At 46.2% G+C, this 24,121-nt stretch overlaps 1 protein-coding gene across 5 annotated transcripts in view; it reads right to left on the bottom strand.

The window, feature by feature from the left end:
* Positions 1–24,121, bottom strand: part of SEPTIN9 (septin 9) — a 440,211-nt gene that overhangs the window by 11,427 nt on the left and 404,663 nt on the right. For 4 of the 5 annotated variants that reach the window (XM_075349534.1, XM_075349537.1, XM_075349536.1 and 1 more), the window contains 2 exons: positions 15,772–15,867; positions 9,917–10,013 (listed from right to left, as the gene is read on the bottom strand). In XM_075349534.1, coding sequence (XP_075205649.1) covers positions 9,917–10,013; positions 15,772–15,867 — 193 coding nt within the window. Of the gene's footprint in view, positions 1–9,916; positions 10,014–15,771; positions 15,868–18,800; positions 19,194–24,121 lie in introns of those variants that run through there. The other variant, XM_075349538.1, reaches the window with a different exon arrangement.

Here is a 24,121-nt window from a genome sequence, read left to right as displayed (position 1 = left end):
CACCCAGATAGTGGATAGACAAATGTAAACACTATCAGGGGACATAGGAACATGGAAGAAATAAAAATTATATACCTGAATCAGTGGAGCACCAATTGGAGGAGGTACTCAAAATAATAAAAAGTAGGCCTCATACCCATTCATCAGTATGCCATTGGATTAGGAGTGAAGAAACCTGTATAACACGGGATTAAACCTAAGTTTCGCCTCCCATATTTCACCCCTCATTGGAAATAAATGAACCAGAGGACATTAAAATAACAGCTGTTCCACCTCCCATAACTACAGGCAGGCTTTCGAGACACTGCACCATTCTGTCACAAATCCATTAAATCGCCCTTCTAGGTTTTGATTCCTTCCCTTTCCTTTTACATTCACCTCTGAACTTTTATTTTACAGTGTCCAAAATAAATTAGGCTACATGAAAATAGATTATAGCAAAAAGTGGTTATGGATGTGTCTAATGTAAAGTTCCTTCACGGTTTACGATGGCGACAGGCAGAATTGTGAATGCAGCTCTGGAGGCTGCATCTCTGGATCAGTGCAAGGTATGCAGTTACTCCACTGTTTGTATAGATTTCATCTCTGTATAAAGTGTGAAATGGTGCTCAAAGATTAATATATGGTGCAGTGACACAGGGAACAAGAGCGGGTCTTGGCTTTTCCTGCGGATAAAGAAAGTCTACAGGAAATATTTTAGGAGACAGTAACAATAAAAGCATCTAATAAAACAGAACTGATGAGAGCGCTTTCCTCTCCTCGTCCTCAGCACATGATGTCCTTGTGCTTCCTCCGTTTTATGGCTGTCAAATTAATGGCTTACTATTTAAGGAATGACCCTAAGCTATAGAGACTGTAGAAACCTTCTAGGATTTCCATGACAACCATACAAAAACATAAGTCATGTCTTAAGGTGGCCGTACACATTATATAATGCTCAACCAAACCTGCCAATTTCATCAAGACTGTTGAGGGAAAAAAGGATCGGGCATGTTCAATTACAATATACCCAATCCCTTGTTTTCAAGGAAGATGAGCCATAAATAAATAAATAAATAAAGGGAACCAATCACCAGGAGATAGAGATATAGATATATAGATAGATATATCTATATCTCTCTCTAATTAATATATATATATATATATATATATATATATATATATATATATATATATATATATATATATATATATATATATATATATATATATATATATATATATATATATATATATATATATATAATATTATATAATATATATCTCCATCTATCTACATCTATAAAAATCCTGGTGATTGGTTCCCTGTATTATTAATTATAGATATATAAATACACACACGTGTATGTATGTATGTATGTATGTATGTATGTATGTATGTATGTATGTATGTATGCATGCATGCATGCATGCATGTATGCATGTATGCATGTATGCATGTATGCATGTATGCATGTATGCATGTATGCATGTATGCATGAATGAATGAATGAATGAATGAATGAATGAATGAATGAATGAATGAATGAGATATAGATCTATCTATCTAGCCAGTGCAATACTGGCACTATCAGGCTGATTCTACACATACCTGTAGTGGGCAACTCTGATGTTTAGGTTTTGAAATCCAAAAAAAGTAAAAGTTTATTAAATGAGCAGCTTCTTGAGTGACAGTTGCACTGGAGCAGATAATATATTCATAGTTACCCCCCCCCCCCCTGTTAGAATTAGCATAAGCATTATACAAACGATTCCCTTTATCTAGCAGGACCTGTGGTGAGGTTACACCCATGTGGCCAGAAGGGACGGGACCTCAGCCACCAAAGCTGGATACCAGGTCACATGGGTATGACCTCACACAGGTCTGCAACAGACAGTGAATCGTTTGTATAATACTTATGCTAGTTCTAACAGGGAAAGGGGATAACTATGAATTAGCGTTTGGCAGACTCTTGCTCCCCTCTATTAAGAATATATGCATGCTCAGCCAAGTAGTGCATGCACGTGTATGGGAGGCTAAGGTGTAATATCTGTATTTTTTATATATTTTTTTATTTATTATTTATTTTATTTATCAGTGCATGGCCAGCTTTGTGCATCAAAGAAGGGAATTTTGTTTACTTACCGTAAATTCCTTTTCTTCTAGCTCCTATTGGGAGACCCAGACAATTGGGTGTATAGCTTCTGCCTCCGGAGGCCACACAAAGTATTACACTCAAAAGTGTAACCCCTCCACTCTGCCTATACACCCTCCCGTGCATCACGGGCTCCTCAGTTTTGGTGCAAAAGCAGGAAGGAGGAAACTTATAAATTGGTTTAAGGTAAATTCAATCCGAAGGATGTTCGGAGAACTGAAAACCATGAAACAATTGAACATGAACAACATGTGTACACAAAAGAACAACTAGCCCGAAGGGAACAGGGGCGGGTGCTGGGTCTCCCAATAGGAGCTAGAAGAAAAGGAATTTACGGTAAGTAAACAAAATTCCCTTCTTTTTTCGCTCCATTGGGAGACCCAGACAATTGGGACGTCCAAAAGCAGTCCCTGGGTGGGTAAAAGAATACCTCGATAACAAGAGCCGACACGACTCCCTCTTACAGGTGGGCCACTGCCGCCTGAAGGACTTGCCTACCTAGACTGGCATCTGCCGAAGCATAGGCATGCACTTGATAGTGCTTTGTGAAAGTATGCATACTAGACCACGTAGCTGCCTGACACACTTGTAGAGCCGTTGCCTGGTGCCGCAATGCCCAGGACGCCCCCACGGCTCTGGTAGAAAGGGCTTTCAGCCCCGAAGGAATCGGAAGCCCCGAAGAACGGTAAGCTTCAAGAATCGGTTCCTTGATCCACCGAGCCAAGGTTGACCTGGAAGCTTGCGAACCCTTACGCTGACCAGCCACAAGGACAAAGAGCGCATCTGAACGGCGCAGGGGCGCTGTGCGAGACACGTAGAAACGGAGTGCTCTCACTAGATCTAATGAGTGCAAATCCTTTTCAAAGCGGTGAATTGGATTAAAGCAAAATGAAGGTAAGGTGATATCCTGATTGAGATGAAAAGGCGATACCACCTTAGGGAGAAATTCCGGAACAGGACGGAGAACCACCTTATCCTGGTGAAAAACCAGGAAGGGGGCTTTGCATGACAGTGCTGCAAGCGCCGACACTCTACAGAGTGAAGTAACTGCTACTAGAAATGCCACTTTCTGCGAAAGACGTGATAAGGAGACATCCCGCAGCGGCTCAAAAGGCGGTTTCTGAAGAGCCGTTAGCACCCTGTTAAGGTCCCAGGGTTCAAGCGGGCGCTTGTAAGGTGGGACTATGTGGCAAACTCCCGGCAGGAACGTGCGGACCTGCGGAAGCTTGGCCAGGCGCTTTTGAAAGAATATTGAGAGTGCCGATACTTGCCCTTTGAGAGAACTAAGTGACAACCCCTTATCCATTCCGGATTGAAGGAAGGAAAGAAAAGTGGGTAAGGCAAAAGGCCAGGGAGTAAAACCTTTATCAGAACACCAGGACAAGAAAATCCGCCAAGACCTGTAATAGATCTTGGCGGACGTCGGTTTCCTGGCCTTTCTCATAGTGGCAATGACATCCTGAGACAACCCTGAAGACGCTAGGAGCCAGGACTCAATGGCCACACAGTCAGGTTGAGGGCCGCAGAATTCAGATGGAAAAACGGCCCTTGCGACAGCAAGTCTGGGCGGTCTGGCAGCGCCCACGGCTGACCCACCGTGAGATGCCACAGATCCGGGTACCATGACCGCCTCGGCCAGTCTGGAGCGACGAGAATGGCGCGACGGCAGTCTGACCTGATCTTGCGTAGTACTCTGGGCAGCATTGCCAGAGGAGGAAATACATAAGGCAGTCGAAACTGCGACCAATCCTGAACTAATGCGTCCGCCGCCAGAGCTCTGTGATCTTGAGATCGTGCCATGAAGGCTGGGACCTTGTTGTTGTGCCGTGACGCCATGAGATCGACGTCCGGCGTTCCCCAGCGGCGACAGATCTCTCGAAACACTTCTGGGTGCAGGGACCATTCCCCCGCATCCATGCCCTGACGACTGAGAAAATCTGCTTCCCAGTTTTCTACGCCCGGTATGTGAACTGCGGAGATGGTGGATGCTGTGGCTTCCACCCACTGCAGAATTCGCCGGACTTCTTGGAAGGCTTGACGACTCCGCGTGCCGCCTTGGTGGTTGATGTATGCGACGGCAGTGGCGTTGTCCGACTGGATACGGATCTGCCTACCCTCCAGCAACTGCTGGAAAGCCAATAGTGCCAGATACACTGCCCTTATCTCCAGGACATTGATCTGAAGGGAAGACTCTATCGGAGTCCAGGTTCCCTAAGCCCTGTGATGGAGGAACACCGCTCCCCACCCTGACAGGCTCGCGTCCGTGGTGACCACAGCCCAGGTTGGGGGCAGGAAGGATTTTCCCTGTGATAGAGAAGTGGGAAGAAGCCACCACTGAAGAGACGTCTTTGTTGCAAGGGAAAGAGAGACGTTCCTGTCGAGAGAGTTCGACCTCCTGTCCCATTTGTGGAGAATGTCCCACTGGAGCGGGCGCAGATGGAATTGCGCGAAAGGCACTGCTTCCATCGCTGCCACCATCTTCCCCAGGAAGTGCATGAGGCGTCTCAAGGGGTGTGACTGAGTCTGAATCAGAGATTGCACCCCTGCCTGCAGTGACAGCTGTTTGTCTAGTGGTAGCTTGACTACCGCTGACTGAGTATGAAACTCCATCCCTAGATAAGTCAGAGATGGGGTCGGTGTCAACTTGGATTTTGGGAAGTTGATGAGCCACCCGAACTGCTGGAGGGTCTCCAGGGCGACGGTAAGGATGTGTTGACACGCCGCCCGAGAAGGTGCCCTGACTAGGAGATCGTCTAAGTAGGGAATCACCGAGTGCCCCTGAGAATGCAGGACCGCCACAACGGATGCCATGACTTTGGTGAAAACCCGTGGGGCTGTCGCCAGGCCGAAGGGCAATGCCACGAACTGAAGGTGTTCGTCCCTGATGGCGAAACGCAAAAAGCGTTGATGTTCTGGTGCGATCGGCACATGGAGATAAGCATCCTTGATGTCGATCGATGCGAGGAAGTCTCCTTGTGACATCGAGGCGATGACCGAGCGGAGAGATTCCATCCGGAATCGTCTGGTGCTCACGTGTTTGTTGAGCAATTTGAGGTCTAGAACGGGACGGAATGATCCGTCTTTCTTTGGCACCACGAATAAGTTGGAGTAAAAACCGCGACCCTGTTCCTGAGTGGGAACGGGGGTCACAACTCCTTTTTTCAGAGCGTCTACTGCTTGAAAAAGTGCGTCTGCCCGCGCGAGGGGCGGGGAGGTTCTGAAGAAACGAGTCGGAGGACGAGAGCTGAACTCTATCCTGTAACCGTGAGACAGGATGTCTCTCACCCATCGGTCTTGAACATGTGGCCACCAGGCGTCGCGAAAGCGGGAGAGCCTGCCACCGACCGAGGATGCGGTTCGGGGATGCCGTGAGTCATGAGGAGGCCGCCTTGGGGACAGTGCCTCCGGCGGTCTTTTGTGGGCGTGACTTAGACCGCCACGCATAGGAGTTCCTCTGGCCTTTGTCCTGTCTATTGGACGAAGAGGACTGTGGCTTGGCGGAGGGACGAAAGGACCGAAACCTCGATTGTATTTTTCGTTGCTGAGGTCTCTTGGGTTTGGACTGGGGTAAGGAGGAGTCCTTTCCCTTGGATTCCTTAATAATCTCATCCAATCGTTCGCCAAACAATCTCTCGCCAGAAAACGGCAAACCGGTTAAGAACCTCTTGGAAGCAGAGTCTGCCTTCCATTTGCGCAGCCACATGGCCCTGCGGACTGCAACAGAATTAGCGGATGCCACCGCTGTATGGCTAGCAGAGTCTAGGACTGCGTTCATGGCGTAGGAAGAAAACGCCGACGCCTGAGAGGTTAAAGATGCAACCTGCGGGGCAGACGTACGTGTGACCGCATTAATCTCAGCCAGACAAGCTGAGATAGCTTGGAGTGCCCACACGGCTGCAAAAGCCGGGGCAAAAGACGCTCCCGTGGCCTCATAGATGGATTTCACCAGGAGTTCTATCTGCCTGTCAAGTGGCACCTTTTAGTGATGAGCCATCTGCAACCGAAACCACAGATCTAGCCGCCAATCTGGAGACTGGGGGATCCACCTTGGGACATTGAGCCCAACCCTTAACTACGTCAGCGGGGAAGGGGTAACGTGTATCAGTAAGGCGCTTAGTAAAGCGCTTGTCCGGAACCGCTCTGGGCTTCTGGATGGCACCCCTGAAGTTAGAGTGATCAAAAAATGCACTCCGTGTACGTTTGGGAAACCGAAACTGGTGTTTCTCCTGCTGAGAGGCCGACTCCTCTATAGGTGGAGGCGGGGGAGATAGATCCAACACCTGATTGATGGACGAGATAAGATCATTTACTAAGGCGTCCCCTTCAGGTGTATCAAGATTGAGAGCAACATCAGGGTCCGAGCCCTGAGCTGCAACCTCCGCTTCGTCCTCCAGAGAGTCCTCAAGCTGGGAACCCGAGCAGCGTGAGGAAGTCGGGGAAGATTCCAAGCGAGCCCGCTTAGCTGGTCTGGGACTGTGGTCCGTGGAGGAGTCCTCCACGTGAGACCTAGGGCCCACCCCGGCCGGGGTGGACCGAGAGGGACCTGGAGGCGCCGATCTAACAGGGTCCGGGGCCTGTGTAAGGACCGGTCTGGACTGCAGGGCTTCCAGCAACTTGGCAGACCATTTGTCCATAGACTGAGCCATGGATTGTGAGAGTGACTGAGAGCTTTTCAGCAAACACTGCAAACTCTGTCGCTGCTACCTGGACAGTGGAAGCAGGGGGGTCTGCCTGAGCCGAGGGGCCCACTAGTGACCGAGGCTGCGGCTGAGCAAGCGTAACAGGGGTCGAGCATTGCTCACAGTGAGGGTAGGTGGAACCCGCAGGTAACATGGCCCTACAAGAGGTACATGTCGCAAAAAAAACCTGTGCTTTAGTGCCCTTGCTCCTTGTGGCCAACATGCTGTTGTGTCCTAGGAGCGTGATCACTGAGGGTATATAGAAAAAAGGGTATACAGCCCGGCCGAACAGAAATAAGTATATATATACACGTATCTATACCGGCACCCAGGGGGACCAACACCGAGTGACCGGTGCGGCTTACCGACCGCTAAAAAGCGGTGTGTGTGTGCTCCAGATTCCCTGCCTTGGTCTCCCAGAGCTGCAGAGCTGTTCTCTGTGATTCTCCACCGGCAGAATGTCCTAAAGATGGCTGCCGGAGCTCTCAGGGGAGGAGTGAAGCCGTGGGCGGCGTTAGGAAAAGTGCGGGAATCTGGGGTCCCCACAGTGATCAGTGAGGGGGGAGGGAGCATACAGGATGCCCCGGCCCTCACATCCGACGTCAGGTCGGCTGTCCCGTCCCTATCTCTGATAGACAGGCCCGGGGGCGGGAGTTTTGCCACTAGGCCGCAATGAAGCCGGGGACTAAATTTAATACCGCGGCCGACAAGCAGGCGCGGTCGGCGCGGTAGTCCCCGGTCTTCACAATTCAGCAGTCAGTTGCGGCGTCCGGGAACCAGGCGCTCCATACACAGTCCCCATGGGGACACAGAGTACCTCGTGGATGCAGGGCCCTGTCCCTGAGGATAGATAAGCTCCTGTCCAGCAGATTCCCTCAGGGGCTGCGGAGGGAGCACGGTCCCAGAACCTGGATGACCGCTTCGGATCCCACTTCTACCAGAGCCCTAAGGGATGGAGAAGGAAACACGGCATGAGGCTCCGGCCGTCGTACCCGCAATGGGTACCTCAACCTTAACAGCACCGCCGACTTAGTGGGGTGAGAAGGGAGCATGCCGGGGGCCCTGTGGGGGCACTCTTTTCTTCCAACCGATACAATCAGCAGCTGCTGCTGACTAAAATGGAGATGTGTGAGTGGATGTGTGCCTCCTTCCACACAAAGCATAAAACTGAGGAGCCCGTGATGCACGGGAGGGTGTATAGGCAGAGGGGAGGGGTTACACTTTTGAGTGTAATACTTTGTGTGGCCTCCGGAGGCAGAAGCTATACACCCAATTGTCTGGGTCTCCCAATGGAGCGACAAAGAAAACTAGAACGTCTCCACCTTCTCCTTAAAAGGGGTTATCCAGCGTCTCCCTCAGGAGGTGGAGAATTATGTAGGATCAATGGCCACTTGCCAGGTGTTGTCTACAGACTGTAGATACCAAGCACGTGTCCGTCCCACTATAATTAATTGGGCAAGTGCACAATACCAGTGGGTGCACCTATGACCTGCAGATACCTGGCTAAGAGAAGACAAAAAGATTTTCTGGAAAGACTGTCAACAGGTTTTTGCTACACCGTCTGAGAGCAGCTTGATGTAGGGGAAGAGACACTGATTCCAGTGATGATCACTTAGGCCTCATGCGCACCCTGCATCTTTTGTCACGGTTTTTTTCTGCATTTTTTGGGTGCAGTTTTGGTACCAAAACTGCATGCATTTCCTTCCCCAGCAAAGCCTATGAGATTTCAGTTTTTGTCTGCACGTTGCGTTTTTTTTTTTTTGGCTGCGTCTTTGTGGGGAACACAAATATGCAGCATGTCAATTCTTTCTGCGTTTTTGAGCCCTTCCAGCCAATAGATTAACTTAAAAAAAAAACACATGGGGCAAAAGCGCGGTAAAAAAGCTTTCTGGGCTAAAAACGTGCATCTTTGTGGTCACCACAAAGCTGCAGCGTGCACATATAGCCTTACTGGGCTGCTTGCTGCAGTTTTGATAAAATCACTTATCTGCTGCAGATCTAGCAGTTCTCTGGGAGCTGAGCTCTGTATAACTCCGCCCACACCACTAATTGGCAGCCTTTTGTGTACACAATACATAGGCAGAAAGCTGCCAATCAGTGGTGGGGGTGTGATTATACAGAGCTCATGAACATGGAGGATTACATGGCAACAGGTTTACTAGATCTTTAGTGAAATCTCCTGCTGATAAAACCGTATTTTTATCAAAACTACAGCAAGCAGCACAGTAAAGGACATCACTGGAATCAGGATCTCTGACTCTACATTATGCTGCTCTAAGATTAGGTGGTGATAACCTGGTGGCAGATATCCTGTAAAATACAAACATTTGGTTGCTCACTACCAGTTATAGGGCAAATAAAAGCTTATTGTGAGCTGTAAACTTCTAATCTGAAGATCCTCAAGAAAAAAAAACAAAAAAAATCACTGTTTTATCAGCAGGAGATCATCAAAATTACAGCAAGCAGCCCAGTAAGTGACAAAGTACTGCAATCCGGATCTCTGCCCCTATATGATGCTGGTGGGGTAAAACTGGTGCCAGATTCTTATTAAAAGGCAAGTGGCCGCAAAATAACCCTCTCTCTCCAGTAAGACTGTCTAATCCAAAACTAGGATTTCAGTTTTTTGGGGGGGCCCCAAGATCAATGTCTTTGGTAGCTTGTCAGATATTAATGGAAAGGCTCGGATGGAAATAGTGTCCAGCTCTACACAATGCAGCAGACATTGTGGGTAACCAGTATTATCTGCTCACTTTCATCACTTACCTTCTCATTTACTGTCTTGTTTAGGGTCAATACTCCACCAATAAAGTCTCAGCTTCCCCTTTAGGGGTACAGATGTCTGGGGTTGGGGGTAGACAGCAGTAAGGATAACTACAGGTATGAAAGACCCAATCTAACCGACAAAAAAACGACATTTCGAGGTAGAGATCCCACCAAGAAAACGTCCCCCGAGAAAGAAAACCACATCTAGGGTCTGCCCAGGAGGGAAAAAAACAAATATGGCTGCTTTCTTCCAGACATCACCATCCCTTACCATGGTCTGGGACAACACTTTGGAGAGGATAACGGGTAAAGTCTAAGAGTATCATACAGTAATCTCACCTTCAATGGTTCCCCACTTTGTTTTTCGGCCCAGTATCCTTCTGCCATTGATCTGGTATTCTTGGTCACTGCCTACCACTGCAAAAGGAATCATTTCCTAAAAATAGAGAGATTCTTGGTAAAGGAATGAGTCATCAAAAAGTGGCTGTTTAAATTGAGCTCTTTTTTTCTTTTTAAAAAATCCTGTTCCGGTCCAGAATCCGATCCCTATATAAAAAGTCAATGGGGATCAGAATCTGGAGATTAAAAAATGTTGGTAGAAGGGATACGGGGTAGGAGCGTGCACGGCAATCTGCTTCCAGATCCCTTCCAAAGACTAAAATTAATCCTGATTGAATATTCACTACTTTCCCCGCCCACCGGCGCTTGTAATTGATTGCAGTCAGACACCCCCCCATCCTGAGTGGCAGCGTGTCAGCTTACTGCAACTAATCACAAGCAACAGGACAACTGGTGGGCGGGGAAATGTCTGTAGTTCAGTATCATGGTATAAAAGTAAAATGAATAAAAACAATCGGCGTAGGGTTTCCCCGTATTATGACGCCCAGCACAGATTGAGCTCACAGTTACGGGCTGCAGCCCCCAGATGTCGGGCTTTATCTTGGCTGTTTGTCAAAATAAGGCCGGAGTCACACTTGAAGGACTCGTGCAAGTCTCGCATCGCATAACCCAGCACAACCCGATGCTCTCCGGACACGAGCATTTCTACCGCATAGAAATACATGCAGCTGACTTGGTCCTGAGCGGCCGTGCCGGGAGATGCTATGCGAGAGTCCCTTGCAAGTGTGACCCCGGCCTTACAGGAACTGCATGAGGCTTTTTTTTGTTTATAAATTTAAATATATATATATAATATTATTATATTATATATATACACAACCCCCCCCCCCCCTTCCACAATTTTGATACCCAGCCAAGATAAAGCCAGATAGCTGGGTGCTGGTATTTTCAGAGTTGGGAGATCAATGCTTATTGAACTGCCCCCAGCGTAAAAATAGCAACCTGCAGCCTCCACGGAATTGTCGCATCCATTAGATGCGACAAGCCTGGCACTTTACCCAGGTCGTCCCGACTGCCCTGGTGCAGTGGCAATTGGGGCAATAAGGAGTTAATGGAAGCCCACAGCTGTCACCATGTCCTGGATTAGTAATGGCAGTGTCAATGAGACACCCCAATCACTAATCTATAAGTGAAAGTAAATAAACACAAACGGGAAAAAATCCTTTATGTGGAATAAATTACAAAAAGCATCCTCTTTCACCACTTTATTAACCCCCAAACACCCCTGAAGGTCCAACGTAATTCACACCAACGATGATCGCGGGTCAGTCATTCAGTGTCTGCTGTCACAGCGGACAGCCATGTTCAATGGCCGCTCCCTGTGACTTACATGTAGCAGAGCTGAATAGTCGTGGGGACCTCGTGTGAATTACATCGGACCTGCAGGGGTGTTTTGGGGTTAATAAAGTGATGAAAGAGGCTGTTTATTGTATTTTATGCCAAATAAAGCATTTCAGTGTTTGTGTTTATTTACTTTCACTTACAGATTAGTGATGGGGGTGTCTCAGATGCCTGCCATGACTAAACCAGGACTTAAGCTGGGTTCACACTAAACGACAGCGACAACGACGTCGCTGTTACGTCACCATTTTCGGTGACGTAACAGCGACCTTGTAAGTCGCTGTTATGATCGCTGCTTAGCTGTCAAACACAGCAGAAGCAGCGATCATAACGTCGCTGTGCTACATGTGCAGAGAGCAGGGAGCCGCGCTTAGCGCTGGCTCCTTGCTCTCCTGCAGCACACATCGGGTTAATTAACCCGATGTGTGCTGCAGCTACATGTCACAGTTCAGAGAGCAGGGAGCCGCGCGCACTGCTTAGCGCTGGCTCCTTGCTCTCCTTGCTACAGTATACATCGGGTTAATTACCCGATGCATACTGCAGCCACATGTCACAGTGCAGGAGCCGGCACTGGCAGCGAGAGCGGCGGAGGCTGGTAACCAGCGTAAACATCGGGTATCCAGGGAAAGGTCTTCCCTTGGTTACCCGATGTTTACGCTGGTTACAGCTTACCGCAGCTGCCAGTGCCGGCTCCTGATCGCTTCATTTCGTCGCTCTCTCGCTGTCACACACAGCGATGTGTGCGTCACAGCGGGAGAGTGACGACCAAAAAATGAAGCTGGACATTCAGCAACGACCGGCGACCTCACAGCAGGGGCCAGGTCGTTGCTGAATGTCACACACAGCGACAGCGACGGGACGTCGCTGCAACGTCACAGAAAATGGTGACGTAGCAGCGACGTCGTTGTCGTTGTCGCTGTGTGTGACACCAGCTTTAGTGGCTGCTGTGGGCTGCCATTAACTCCTTATTACCCAGATTATCACCAAACCAGGGCAATCAGGAAGAGTCGGGTAAAGCACTGAGCTTGTCACATCTAATAATGCAACAATTTCTGGGTGGCTGCAGGTTGCTATTTTTAGGCCGGGGGCATTCCAAAAAGTGTGGCCCTGTGGTCTGAGAATACCAGCCCCCAGCTGTCGGGCTTTATCTTAGCTGGATATCAAAATTTTAAAGGGGTGTGACCGCATTTCGTATAATAATAATAATAATAATAATTATTATTATTATTTAAAAAAAAAAAAAAAAAAAAAAAAGCCGCATGTGGTTCCTCTTATTTTATACACAGCAAAGATGAGCGCAGAGCTGGAGGCTGCAGCCATGGGCTTTATCTGTGTTGGGTACCAGAATGCGAGGGATCCTATGCCAAATTTGTTTTATTTTTAGGCCTCGGTTTCACTTGCATATAGCTTCCGATGTGAGCACATCCGAAGTGATATGCTAATGACACTCTGCTGCGAGTGTCAGACGAGGGTCATGTGACTGTGATGCGATCTTGCAATCGCATAAATCTATATATCTATATATCTATATATCCATACATATATACATACATACATATTTTTTTTTTTTTTTTGTAAATTGTGAAATTACATGTATTAATTTCACATTTAAACATTTTAAACATCAAAACCACAAAAGTCAAAACATGTACAGTCTAGCATGCATATTAGCTCCTTTTTTAGGCTCTGTGCGCACTAGGCCGTTTTGCCCGCGGATTTACCCGCGGATTTGCTGCAGAAATTTCTTGAGAAATGTGTGCAATCTTTATGCAGACATTTCCCAGCAAATCCTATGAGAAAAAAAAAATAGCTGTGCGCACAGTGCGGATTTTTCTCAAGAAATTTCATTGAGAAATTTTCTCGAGAAACTTTCTTGAGAAAATGTGCATGTCCATTATTTTCCGCAGGTACCTGCGGTATACCCCCGGAATTTCACTCCATTCACTGTAATGTAATCGCGAAATTCCGGGGGTATACCGCAGGTAGCAAATGATGCGCGGAATAGCCCCGGTATAGCCGCGATTTACCTGCGGTAATGCTCATCGCTGCCTGCGGTTTTGCAGGAAGCGATGTCATTATGCCAGGAAGAGGAGGCGGAGCAGAGTAAACACACACGTCACACTGCCTGGACGCCGCACAGAAGCACTTCCGTGTGACCTCCAGGTGCCCGTGCAGTCTGTGTCCCGCTCCAGCCTCGCGGCTGCCTGCACTGCAGGGTGTCAGTGTCTGCCCGCAGTGTCAGCAGCTTGTCACGCTGCAGCGCAGGCAGACACTGACACCCTGCAGTGCTGGGAGCCGCGGGGATGACGATCGCTGCTGTCAGGAGGTGAGATCATTACCTGCTGTGACGATCTCCTGCCTCCTGACGTCACCGCTGTCACTGCTGTCTATGCCCGTCTCGCGAGCGGCCCGAGACTGTCACTAGCGGTGACGTCACGGGCTCTCGCGATACTTCTGACAACGCGGCGGGCATAGAAGTCAGTGACAGCGCTGACGTCAGCAGTACAGGAGATGATCACAGAAGGTAATGATCTCATCTATGCTCCTGATGGCAGCGCTCGGCATCCCCTGCAGTGACCTGGGCTATTGATGTTAGCTCAGGTCACTGCATTGCTCTCCCAGCCAATGGGGAACATTCTGTTCTTCATTGACTGGGACAGCGACTATGGTATGGATCGCCGTGCCCCCCCCCCCTTATTGGATTACGCCGGACGTGGAATTGATTGTTCTTTTCAATAAATTGGTTAAAGAGGGAATGTATTGGGGAGTGTTTTTTCAAATAAAACTTTTTTTGTTGTCTATTTTTTCTTACTGACTGGGTTGGTGATGTCGGGTATCTGATAGACGCCTGACCTCACCAACCCCAGGGCTTGATGCCAGGTGACATTACACATCTGGCATCAACCCCATATATTACCTCGTTTGCCAACGCACCAGAGGAACGGGATGAGTTGGGGCGAAGCGCCAGGATTGGCACGTCTAATGGATGCGCCACTTCTGGGGCGGCTGCGGCCTGCTATTTTTAGGCTGGGGAGTGTCCAATAACAGTGGACCTCCCTAGTCTGAGAATACCAGACCACAGCTGTCCGCTTTACCTTGGCTGGTGATCCAATTTGGGGGGGACCCCACGTTTTTTGTTTTAAATTATTTATTTAATGTAAAATAACAGCGTGGGGTGCCCTCTATTTTGGATTACAAGCCAAGGTGAAGCTGTCAGCTGTGGTTTGCAGGCTGCAGCCGTCTGCTTTACCCTAGCTAACTACAAAAGATGGGGGGACCTCACGTCGTTTTTTTTTTAATTATTTATTTTATGGCTAAATACAAGGCTAAGCACCCTTTAGTGCCACATGAAAGTCACTAAAGGGTGCCAGCTTAGAAAATGCAGGGAGGTGGGACATTATATAGGTCTTTCTCATCTATCTATCTATGGCCCGTTTCACACGTCAGTGAAAAACACTGACGTTTTTCACTGGCGTGTAAAACACGCACATGTCCCTCCGTGTGCCGTGAATTACGGCACATGTGGGTTGTCTAAGTGCAATCCGGGCTCCGTTCTCCGTGGCCCGTGATTGCACTTAGAAAACAACTCACCTGTGCGCGCTCTCGCTGTCCTTGGTGCTGATCGCTCCCGCGATGCAGCATCCGGCCGGCGCTGACCCCTGCAGCAGCTGCTTCCGGGTCGGCTGTGTCGTGCATCATGAATATGCGCAACAGTAATGAGCCGGCTCAGAAGCAGCAAGCAGAACGGGCTGCAGAGAGCGCCGCTGAAGCCGGGTGAGTAAAAAGGTTTATTTTAAAAGCACGATTTTTTCTGGCACGTGTTTCATGGACCACACCACTGCGTGGTCCGTGGGACATCAGTGATGCCAGAAAAAAATGGACATGTCTCCGTGTGGCAATCACGCACACGCGGGTACGCCGCACGGAGACACGTGCAGTGAAAAATCACTGACGTGTGAGCAGACCCATTCATTATAATGGGTCTGCGTATGTCAGTGATTCTGGTACGTTTAAAAAAAAAACACAAAGATACCAGAATCACTGACGTGTGAAAGGGGCCTATCTATTCATCTATCCATCTTTCACTCTATCCATTATCTGTCTATCGATTATCTATATTATTTATTGCAAAACCGCAGGGACCAACCTGTGGTAAATCCGCAGCAAATCCGCATGCCTTTTTCCCGCGGATTTTTCCGCAGGTGCGGAAATCTTCAACTCCCAGAAGTTTCTCAAGAAATTTTCTTGAGAAAAATCACTTTTCTAGTGCGCACATAGCCTTACACTGCAGGAAAGGGTTCTTTACACATACAGTAGTAAAACTTTTCAGGATTACACCTCCCCCCCAAGTAACTTTATAGCAATGGGACAAATTATGCATCATCAGAAAAGGTCTACCCTGCCCACAATATTGACTAATCCAAGTCATTGATTGACCGCTCTCAAGCACTTACTCTAATCTTCTCGTTCACCAGTCTGTCTTCTGAGTCCTCATCAAATTCCTTTTGTGGATAAATATCTATCCCATTATTCTGGAGGTCAGAACGGATCTAGGGGTCAAAGAGAGACGTTATTTAGGTGGTGGGGAGGAAGGAGGTAAAAGCCTAGATGAAAGCATCCTGAAATTGTACAGAATTCTAGCTTAGCACAGGCATGAATTCGTCACAGCTTTTGTTATCAAGTAGATCAGGACATACAGGAAAGGACAGCGCAGGGTTCATTGTGACTCCACTCAGCGCAGGGTATTAGTATCTGGCAGGGTAACACACAACGTGCTCCACACAGTAGATAATCATCTAACAAAACCTTGTGCGGCCCTCAGCCATCTCTCCTGCCCCCAGGGTAAATTTGTACGCTCCACCGAACCTGCATATTTGTGTCAGACAAGACGCAGCCGGAAATCTCCAACAGAGGCCACTACATCAAGGCATGACGAGCCCAATCCCCCGATCTGGAGGTCACCATGCACATTAAATGGTCATCTGTGACCGCAGAGACTGGTGGGCTTCGCCAATAAAGTATACATGACTATCTCAGAGTATGTTCACACGGAGATTTTTAATGTGGATTTTATTAAGGCTGAGTCGCTTCAAAAAAACACTTAAAAGTGGTTCAAAGGGAACTTCTCACCACGAAGATGCAGTCCAATCTGCAGGCACCATCTTAAAGAGCTGAGTAGATGGATTTATAATTCTGTGACAAATGATTCAATATAACCTGGGTTTTCATCATGTTAACCTCTGCGCTATGTGGGATTTTTGGTCCAGTGGGCGGTCTCCCATCAGTGACTGACAGCTACCTCCCTATGTTTACTCCTATAAAGAAGGCTGTCAGTCACTGAGAGGACCGCCCACTGGACCAAAAATCCCAGATAACCTCTGCTCTAACATGATGAAAACACAGGTTAAAGCGCATAGTTTCTCACAAAAACTATAGATCTACTTATCTCCACCCGCTCTATAACATGGTGCCTGCAGATAAGAAAGCATTTTCATGATAACATTCCCTTTAAAGGGTTTTCCCACAAAAAAAAAAAAAAGTACATTTTAATCAATAGCTCTCAAAATAAAAAGTAAATTCCACAATTGGATGTGTTAAAAAAATTAATAAAAAAGTCCCCGTCCTAAGAGAACCTTAGAAGCGTGTCCCTGCTATGTATTGTGTAATGGCAGTGTCTGACCATAGAGGGACATGGTCTGATCATACCAATCTCCTGGGTCGGGGAGGACCAAAAAGCATAACAACAGCATGGGATCATAGCTGCTGGCTTCGGTGAGGTAAAACATGTTTTTAAAATCGATAGGGAAATGTTTTACCTCACAGAAAGAATTTGCTACAATCATATGCTGGTAGGTCATTCATATCATTCATAGTGTATGCTCTTAGGTGCATGCATTCTTCTTGCATGTAACCCAATACTATGGGAAAAATCCAGTCAAAAGTCAGCATGTTCAAGAGAAATTGACATGTTACGTATTTATATTGAAATCTCTTGCCCACGGTGCTTTTTATTCTATTGCTGCATAAAATGAACTGTCATGCGTGATTGAAGAAAAAAAAAAAAATCACACCACACTGAAAATAAACACCAAATAAGATAAAATAGCAAAAAAATAAATAAATTAAAAAAAACTCCACAAACAATTCTGCCATAGTTTTCTTGTTTTGTTCTTACGGTGTTCACATTCCAACAAAATTAACTGGTAACTTGATTGTTCTTACAGCATGTACAATTACGGTGCAATCAAAGTTTAGTGGGTTTTTTTACTTTGCCGCTTTTGTTGTAAAATTTATTTTTCCCATTGATTGAGCTCCATAAGGACTTGTTATTTTTTAAAAAGCTTTCCGATAAATTTTTAGTACATATTTTTAGCGCTGGTGGGGGTGACAGAAAGTCCGCAATTCTGTTTAGATTTTTTTTTTTTCTGAGTTTATTTATATGGTTTTACCTCTCAGTGACCACCAATGCAACTAAAACCTGACCTGAGATACAAGTAAATAGCACCCCAAAAAAAAAATTTCAATCCCTCCTGTTGTGAATGTCATCCGAGGGAGTGATTGTGTGGAGCTCCCTCTGGTGGTCAGGACTGGGAGAAACTTACTACACCTCATAGATAGAAATGAGGAAACCTATCTTGCCTCAGAGTAGTCCCCAAAGGAATAGCAAGCCCCCAACATATAAAGGCAAAGGTGATTTAAGAAAACACAAAATACACATAGGAAATATAGATTAGCAAAAGTGAGGCCTGACTTCCTAGATAGAACAGGACAGATAACTGATTGCGGGCAGTGCAAAACCGTGCGGAAAAATACCAATCTCCTGATAAGAAATATATTGAGACCACACGGACTCTTCCTTACTATATCAGGTACTCTTGTAAATAATGGGAGAAACAAAATACCAAAAAAAAACCCAAGAAATTCAAAAGTGCAAATAATCAAATAGAACAGGGAGAATCTCCCTTTTCTTGCAGTGGGACCTGCAGAGGAGGAACCCCAATGCTCATCAAATCAGAAAGACAATTCCTCTCCTGCAAGAAAACAGACTGTAATCAAAACAAAAAGAAAAACAAAAACACCCTTCGGCTAGGTTCACATTTCCGTTTTTTTATTATCAGTCACAATCCGCCGCTCTGATAAACAACGCAATCAGTTTGGCGGATTCCGTTGTTCCCATAGACTTGTATGAGCGGCGGATTGTGACTGATGCCCTTGCGTTGCATTCGCCGCATGACTGGTCAGTCATGGAACGACTGACAGTCGGGCGGCAGGAACGCAGCTTGTAACGTTTTTTTGAGCAGCGGAATCCTTTTGATTTCGCTGCGCATGCTCTCTCTCGGCGGCCGAACGATCAGCTGATCGGCCGACAGCCCCCTTCTGTAAGCGATCAGCTGATCTCCTGGCCGCTGGCTTTTGAGAGCGATCAGTCGCTCTCAAAAGCCGGCGGCCGGAAGATCAGCTGATCGCTCACAGAAGCCAGTCGCTGGGCGATCAGCTGATTGTTCACAATAGCCAGCCTCCAGCTTTTGAGAGCGATCACTCATTTTACAATGGAATCTGCTTTCTTGTGACAATGAATTTCAATTCTTGTCACCCGTTATACAACGCATCAGTCACAAGCGTCAAGCAACGCTTGTGACTGATGCAAAACAACGGAAATGTTAAAATATCCTCAGGTGTGGATCAGGCAATAAAGCAAATAACTTGAAACTTATCTGGAATGAGACAGGCACACAGGATAAGTGGAAGGACAACTCCAAGCCAATTCAGAGACAGAGGAACAACATCTATAATCGGCCCCTGCCAGCAGACACTGTTCTTCTATATAACCCAGGCTGATCTGCAATAGGGCTTCCCAAACTCTCAACTCCCACACCTGTTGAGGAACAGTCAGCTTAACCCTCAGTCCTGACAAAAAGTTTGGACACACCTTCTCATTCAAAGAGTTTTATTTTGATGACTCTGAAAATTGTAGATTCACATTGAAGGCATTAAAACTATGAATTAACACATGTGGAATGAAATACTTAACAAAAAGTGTGAAACGACTGAAAATATGTCTTATATTCTAGGTTCTTCAAAGTAGCCCCCTTTTGCTTTGATTACTGCTTTACACACTCTTGGCATTCTCTTGAGTCATGAAAATAAAGAAAACTCTTTGAATGAGAAAGTGTGTCCAAACGTTTGGTCAATACTGTATATAAAGAAAGGATGAGAACGACAGATATACACACTACTCACTAAATGTTAGGGATATTTGGCTTTTGGGTAAAGTTATCATAAAATGCCCTCTAACCTTTCCAGGTTCCCTTTAATATGACTTTCTCTAATCTTTTGAATGCACATGTCCAACTGTTCAATGTTTCAGTACTTTTTGCACACCTTGCTGTTCTCTGACAAGGAGCTTAACCCCTTCACCCCTGGGCGATTTTCTGTTTTTTCCTCCCCCTCTTCCGAGAGCCATAACCTTTCTATTTTCCTGTCAATAGTGCCATATGAGGCTTATTTTTTTTAGGGAGAAGTTGTACTTTTGAATGACACTATTTATTTTGCCCCATATTGTACTGGAAAATAGGAAAAAAAAAAATCAATCTAAAGAAAGAGTGAAAAAAGTGAAATTCCACAATGGTTTGGGTTGTTTTTTTTTTACTCACCATGTTCATTATGTGGTACAACTGACATATCAGTATGATGCCTGAGGTCAGTATGAGTTTGTAGATACCAAACATGTATACAAAGTGGCCATAAAATAACCTAAGGTGTCTGGAGCCGTGTGCAGACTGACCCAGTGGACAAAATTGGCTGAAAATTTGTATGTATGCTATTCAAGATATGGGGAAACAGAAGGAATAAAAAAAAAAAAATACCAAAACTCCCCACCAGGTGAAAAAGTGGTACTGTACAATGAGCGAGCAGCCCAAAAACAGTGTGCCGATAATTGGAGATGTCACAATTGTTCCACAGACTAGCATAACTGTTCAATATGGCCGCCATCATGCATGGTGATCATGCTCATCCTATGCAGAACATGCTTGATGCTTGCATGTAACATATCTGGTGGGATGCTGTGCACTTCCAAAATGATGCGGTCTTTGAGATCAGCCAAGGTGTCAACATTTCCCAGATAAACACGCTCTTTCAAGTGTTCCCACAACCAGAAATCACAAGGCTTGAGATTGGGCGAACACGATAGCCGCTCCTTCCCTAACACGTGGCTCAAAATCCTGTCATTGGGAAAATGTGCACGCAGAATGCCCTTTACACGATTTGCCATGTGAGGAGGTCTCCATCATTCTTGAAGGTGGTCATCTGAAGACACTGCCGCTGTTGGAGTTGCGGAACGACCACTGTTTCCAGCATGGTCTGGTATCTCGCTGCTGTCATGGAACAGACCCCAGTTGGCCTCATTTCTTCTTAAAAGAACAGTCCAAGGATGAATGATGAGGTGAAGCCACAACAAACGGTTACCTTTGGCAAATGCAGCGGAACCCCCTCGACCGCATGCGGATTTTTGGTAGTTCATATGTGTTCTCCGTTCCATTCAGGAACACCACACCACAGACAATTCCATGGCCAATTGCCTTCCACTTCCACTCTCGCCAGAAACATGAATGCAAATGTCATGTGGGTATCATTGTCACGAGGAAGAAGTTGTTGATGATGGCCAATTTTGTATGTCTATGCCCGCAAGACCTTTCGGAGAACTTTCCACACTGTGCTGTGTGGGAGCCCCAATTGCCTGGAAACACTGTGTGCACTGCTGTTCCCGGCAGGGTTTTTCGTGCCCTGTTCCACGACGGCAGTGACAATGTCCTCCACAACCTCTGCTTACCGGTCATCGACCGCGCCCTGGCTGAACACTCAGTAACCCTGTTGCCTCAAAACGTGTCATCATCTGTCTCAGCAAATTGCCAGCCATTGGACCGCTACGTGTGTGAAAACAACCGCACTAACAGTGCACGATCCAGCAAAGAGGCAGGCATCTTGCAGCGTTAGTTGCAAGGCGCACTCACTGTACAGCGCCACTTTTTCACCATGTGGGGAGTTTGGTATAATAAGTTTTTTTAAGATGCCTTCTGTTTCCCCATGCCTTGAATAGCATTCATACCAATTTTCAGCCAATTCTGTCCACTGTCTGCACACGGCTCCAAACACTTTAGGTTATTTTATGGCCACCTTGCACTTTTATCTATGTGGTTAAAAAAAAAAAAAAAAAAAATTCTGAAGTTTTTTTTTTTATATATAATAAAAAAAATAAATAAATTGTGCTATTGTTGCTGATTTTCGAGACCTGTAACATTCTCATTTTTTCAGTATCTGCGGCTAAGTGACCACTTGTTTTTTTGTGTCTTGAGCTGCAGTTTGTTGCGATGTTTTGATCGCCTGTTATTGCATTTTAATGCAATGTTGCGGCGACCAGAAAACATAATTTTAGTGTTTGGAACTTTAGGCTACATGCGCACGCTGCATCTTTTTATGTTCCCAAACTGCAGCCCAAACTGCACCTGGTCAGAGAGAGCCTGGAAATGTCACAAAAAATGCTTGTAATTGTAGGTGCGTTATCGGTGCGTTTTTCACAATATGCGTTTTTGTGACAAATGTTGACAAAAACGCAGGAAGAATGAACATGCTGCATTTTTTTTTGTTACAAACTTTTGACAAATTAAACGCTGACAAACTGCAATGTGCGCATGACAAATCTGAATTCTCAAACTTTGCTGGGAAGTCAAATGTCAGAAAGTTCTCACAACAAACCTGCAGCCAAAAAGGCAGCAAAAAACACAGCGTGCGCATGTAGCCTAAAGCCTGCTTTACACACTGCAATTAATCGTGCGATCGCATCCACCTCCATCGTTTGTGCGGCACGGGCAATTTCTTGCCCATGTCGCACAATGCTGTAACCCCCCGTCACACGTACTTACCTTCCAAATGACCTCGCTGTGGGCGATGAACATCCTCTTCCTGAAGGGGGAGGGACGTTCGGCGTCACAGCGACGTCACACAGTGGCCGTCCAATAGAAGCGAAGGGGCGGAGATGAGCGAGACTTAAACATCCCGCCCACCTTCTTCCTTCCACATTGCCGGCGGGACGCAGGTAAGCTGCAGTTCATCGTTCCCGGGGTGTCACAAGGAGCGATGTGTGCTTCCCCAGGAACATTGAACAAGCGGACGTTCGATTTTTTGAAAATGAGCGACGTGTCAACGATGAACGAGAAGGCGAGTATTTCTGCTCGTTCACAGTCGCACGTAGCTGTCACGCGCTACGATAACACTAACGATGCGTCACTAGCGATGATGTGCGCCACTTACGACACGACCCCGCCAACATATTGCACGATATATCATAGTGTGTAAAGCCCGCTTTATTCTTGCCACGCCGTGTACCAATCAGATTACTTGATTTTTAGATCAGGTATTTTTGAACTCAGATTCCAAATGTGTTTTACTTTTTTTTTTTTTTTTTTTAATTGCTTTATTTTCAATGGGGAAAAAGGGGAGTGATTTGAACTTTTAGGTTTTTTCACACTTTTTAACATTGTTTTTTACTTTTTTAATTAATTTTACTAGTCCCCTTAATGGACTTTATGACTGCAGTGTCTGATCACTTATCCTGATCAGAACGATGCTGGAGAATGGTGCATCTCAAATGGACTGGCCTTCACTTTCTCCAAACCTGAATCCCATGGGATCAGCTGGATCGCCTTGTAGAGGTTTGTAATTCTGTGCCCCAGAACTTCAATGACCTGAGGGCTGAATATAAACAACAACAACATTACCGGTTTCGGTCAATGGAATCACAAACCCGCCCCCCCACACTAGGTTTTTAAAAAAATTTCTCCATACTTTTTCTTTCATTTTTCTACAAAAAAAATCTATACAATTTTGCGCATCACACCGATTGTACAGACTTGGACAATCATGACTAGGAATAATCTTTACCATAGAATGTACGTAGTAGACTTGAAAAACCATGGCAGAATTGCACTTTTTTCCTACCAATTTCACCAGAGTGTTTTTTCCTGTTTTTCAGTATATTGATTTGTAAAATTAATGCCAACATTCAAAACTACAACTAGTCCTCCATAAAACAAGGCCTCAAACCGGTATGAGAAGAGAAAAATAAAAAAATGAAAATAAAAAAAAAATATGTTATGGTTTTTGAAAAGAAAGGAAGGATAAAACAAAAGTGGCCGCAAAAGTAAGGGGTTAAAGAGTAACAAACTTAACATTTTTCTTAATCAATAGCTCGTACGTGTGAAAGAAGGGAATTTTGTTTACTTACCGTAAATTCCTTTTCTTCTAGCTCCAATTGGGAGACCCAGACAGTGGGTGTATAGCTACTGCCTCTGGAGGCCGCACAAAGAACTACACTTAAAAGTGTAAGGCCCCTCCCCTTCTGGCTATACACCCTCCCGTAGGAGTACAGATTCCTCAGTTTTAGTACCAAAGCAAGAAGGAGGAAAGCCAATAACAGTTTCAAAAACAAATTCAATCCGATAACTAGATCGGAGAACTTAAGAAACAACGTGAACAACATGTGCACCCGAAAAAACGAAACCCTAAAAACAGATAGGGCGGGTGCTGGGTCTCCCAATTGGAGCTAGAAGAAAAGGAATTTACGGTAAGTAAACAAAATTCCCTTCTTCTTTTTCGCTCCTAATTGGGAGACCCAGACAGTGGGACGTCCAAAAGCAGTCCCTGGGTGGGTAAAAAGATACCACATGAACGGGCTGTCATACAGCCTCTTCCTACAGGTGGGCCACCGCCGCCTGAAGGACCTGTCTACCTAGGCTGGCGTCTGCC

Source organism: Anomaloglossus baeobatrachus, chromosome 5 (genome assembly GCF_048569485.1).
Source record: "Anomaloglossus baeobatrachus isolate aAnoBae1 chromosome 5, aAnoBae1.hap1, whole genome shotgun sequence".
Lineage (NCBI taxonomy): Eukaryota > Metazoa > Chordata > Amphibia > Anura > Aromobatidae > Anomaloglossus > Anomaloglossus baeobatrachus.
Note: the sequence above shows the minus strand (reverse complement) of the source record. Positions and strands in the feature narration are given on the sequence as shown.